This window comes from Penaeus monodon, chromosome 22 (genome assembly GCF_015228065.2).
Source record: "Penaeus monodon isolate SGIC_2016 chromosome 22, NSTDA_Pmon_1, whole genome shotgun sequence".
Lineage (NCBI taxonomy): Eukaryota > Metazoa > Arthropoda > Malacostraca > Decapoda > Penaeidae > Penaeus > Penaeus monodon.
Genome location: NC_051407.1, coordinates 44822350 through 44823781, shown reverse-complemented (window position 1 = coordinate 44823781; position 1432 = coordinate 44822350). Strand labels below are relative to the sequence as shown.

General features: G+C 39.3%; 1 protein-coding gene across 1 annotated transcript in view; it reads right to left on the bottom strand.

The window, feature by feature from the left end:
* The window catches only part of LOC119587201 (regulator of nonsense transcripts 1-like), a gene marked incomplete at its 5' end in the record, with an annotated part of 7639 nt that extends 6762 nt beyond the window's left edge, over positions 1-877 (bottom strand). The window contains 2 exon segments of the mRNA XM_037935966.1: positions 199-425; positions 643-877. Of these exon segments, the coding sequence (XP_037791894.1) occupies positions 199-425; positions 643-877 (462 nt within the window).
* Between the last annotated feature and the right edge of the window lie 555 nt (positions 878-1432).

Genomic DNA, 1432 nt, shown 5'->3' with positions numbered 1-1432 from the left:
ATGTAACAGAATAATTCCTTTTTGTAAGTAATGAATACATCCTTAATCAGATTAGGAATGATAAATATCAAGATAAGGTAAGAAAGTGAAATACAAAAGTCAGGGAACCTTGTTACTTATAACAAACACTTCCAAACACATAGATCTTACATCAACCTTTTCTTTAACAATCAGAAGTACACACAATAAAGAACTGACCAGATACGCTCTCTGGCCTTCATAGGGAGTGATGACACCAATCTGTTCTGGCTTGACACCTGAATTGAGGAAGCGTGTGACAAGTTTTTCAACACTGGATGCCTCGGTTCTGTTCAGATAGGAAGTTCCTGACCCTGCAATTTCCTCCTGGCCCGAAGTCACATAGAAGAACTGGGGTTTATCTTGTTGGGGCCATGGGAAACTCACGCCTTTCATGGTGCGGTCAGCTGTGGAAAGAACATGACTCTGTTACTTCATTCTGTTGATATTTGTTGTTTCATTTTTCACATCTTTCATTCTCAAACTTCAGACATAGAAATCTTAAAAACATTTTGTCTATAATAATAATTTTTGTAAAATTCCAATGGATTCTGAATAAGTCCAATATAGACCAACATCAAGTATCTTATTTCCCCCCCCCCCCTCTCTCTCTCACTATCTTACCATCAACAACACCATTCTGAAGAGATCCCTCATAGAAGAAGTTAGACGGGAACTGAGCAAGCTGAGGGTGCATGCGGTATTGGACGGTGAGGCGGAAGGGTCGGATGCCCAGGACAACCAAACGCTCAAACAGTGACTGCGAGAGACCAGCACGGGAAGCTTTCTTACACATGACGACGGGCCCAAGCTGGCAGTGATCACCTACCAAAATGACTTGCTTGGCTCCTAACACAACCTGAAGGAATAAAGTAAAAGTCAATAAAGAGAGTATAAGAATCATAGCTATCAGAAATTACTAAACACACAAGAATTAAAGGGAACACAAATTTGCATCCCTAGTTTTAAAAGGTAGTCAACCATGAGACTGTCTTTCACTAATTAATGTAGAACACTTGTTTTCATAGACCATTTCCTTTTGATAGATATACAGTCACACATTCAAAAAAGGTTTGAGGCATAACAGACTTAGCTCAGCATGCAAATATCAATGATAGCAATGTCTAATCCCTCAATCACTTGGTTCACCATTCAGAGGAAACCTTAAAACAAACAGCTATTGTGCATACATGAAATATTTATATAACAAGAGCAAATATACAACCTCATCCACATGCCCCATTTTTCAGTTTCTACAACGTCTTAACACTGGGGCCCCCTTTTTCAGTTTCTACAACGTCTTAACACTGGAGCCCCTTAATACGTCACAATATTATCAGTGTTTCAATCCAGCATCAATGAGATACCCCCTTGTTGCTAAATCACCATGAAATGCATAGGAACCACTGAAAAT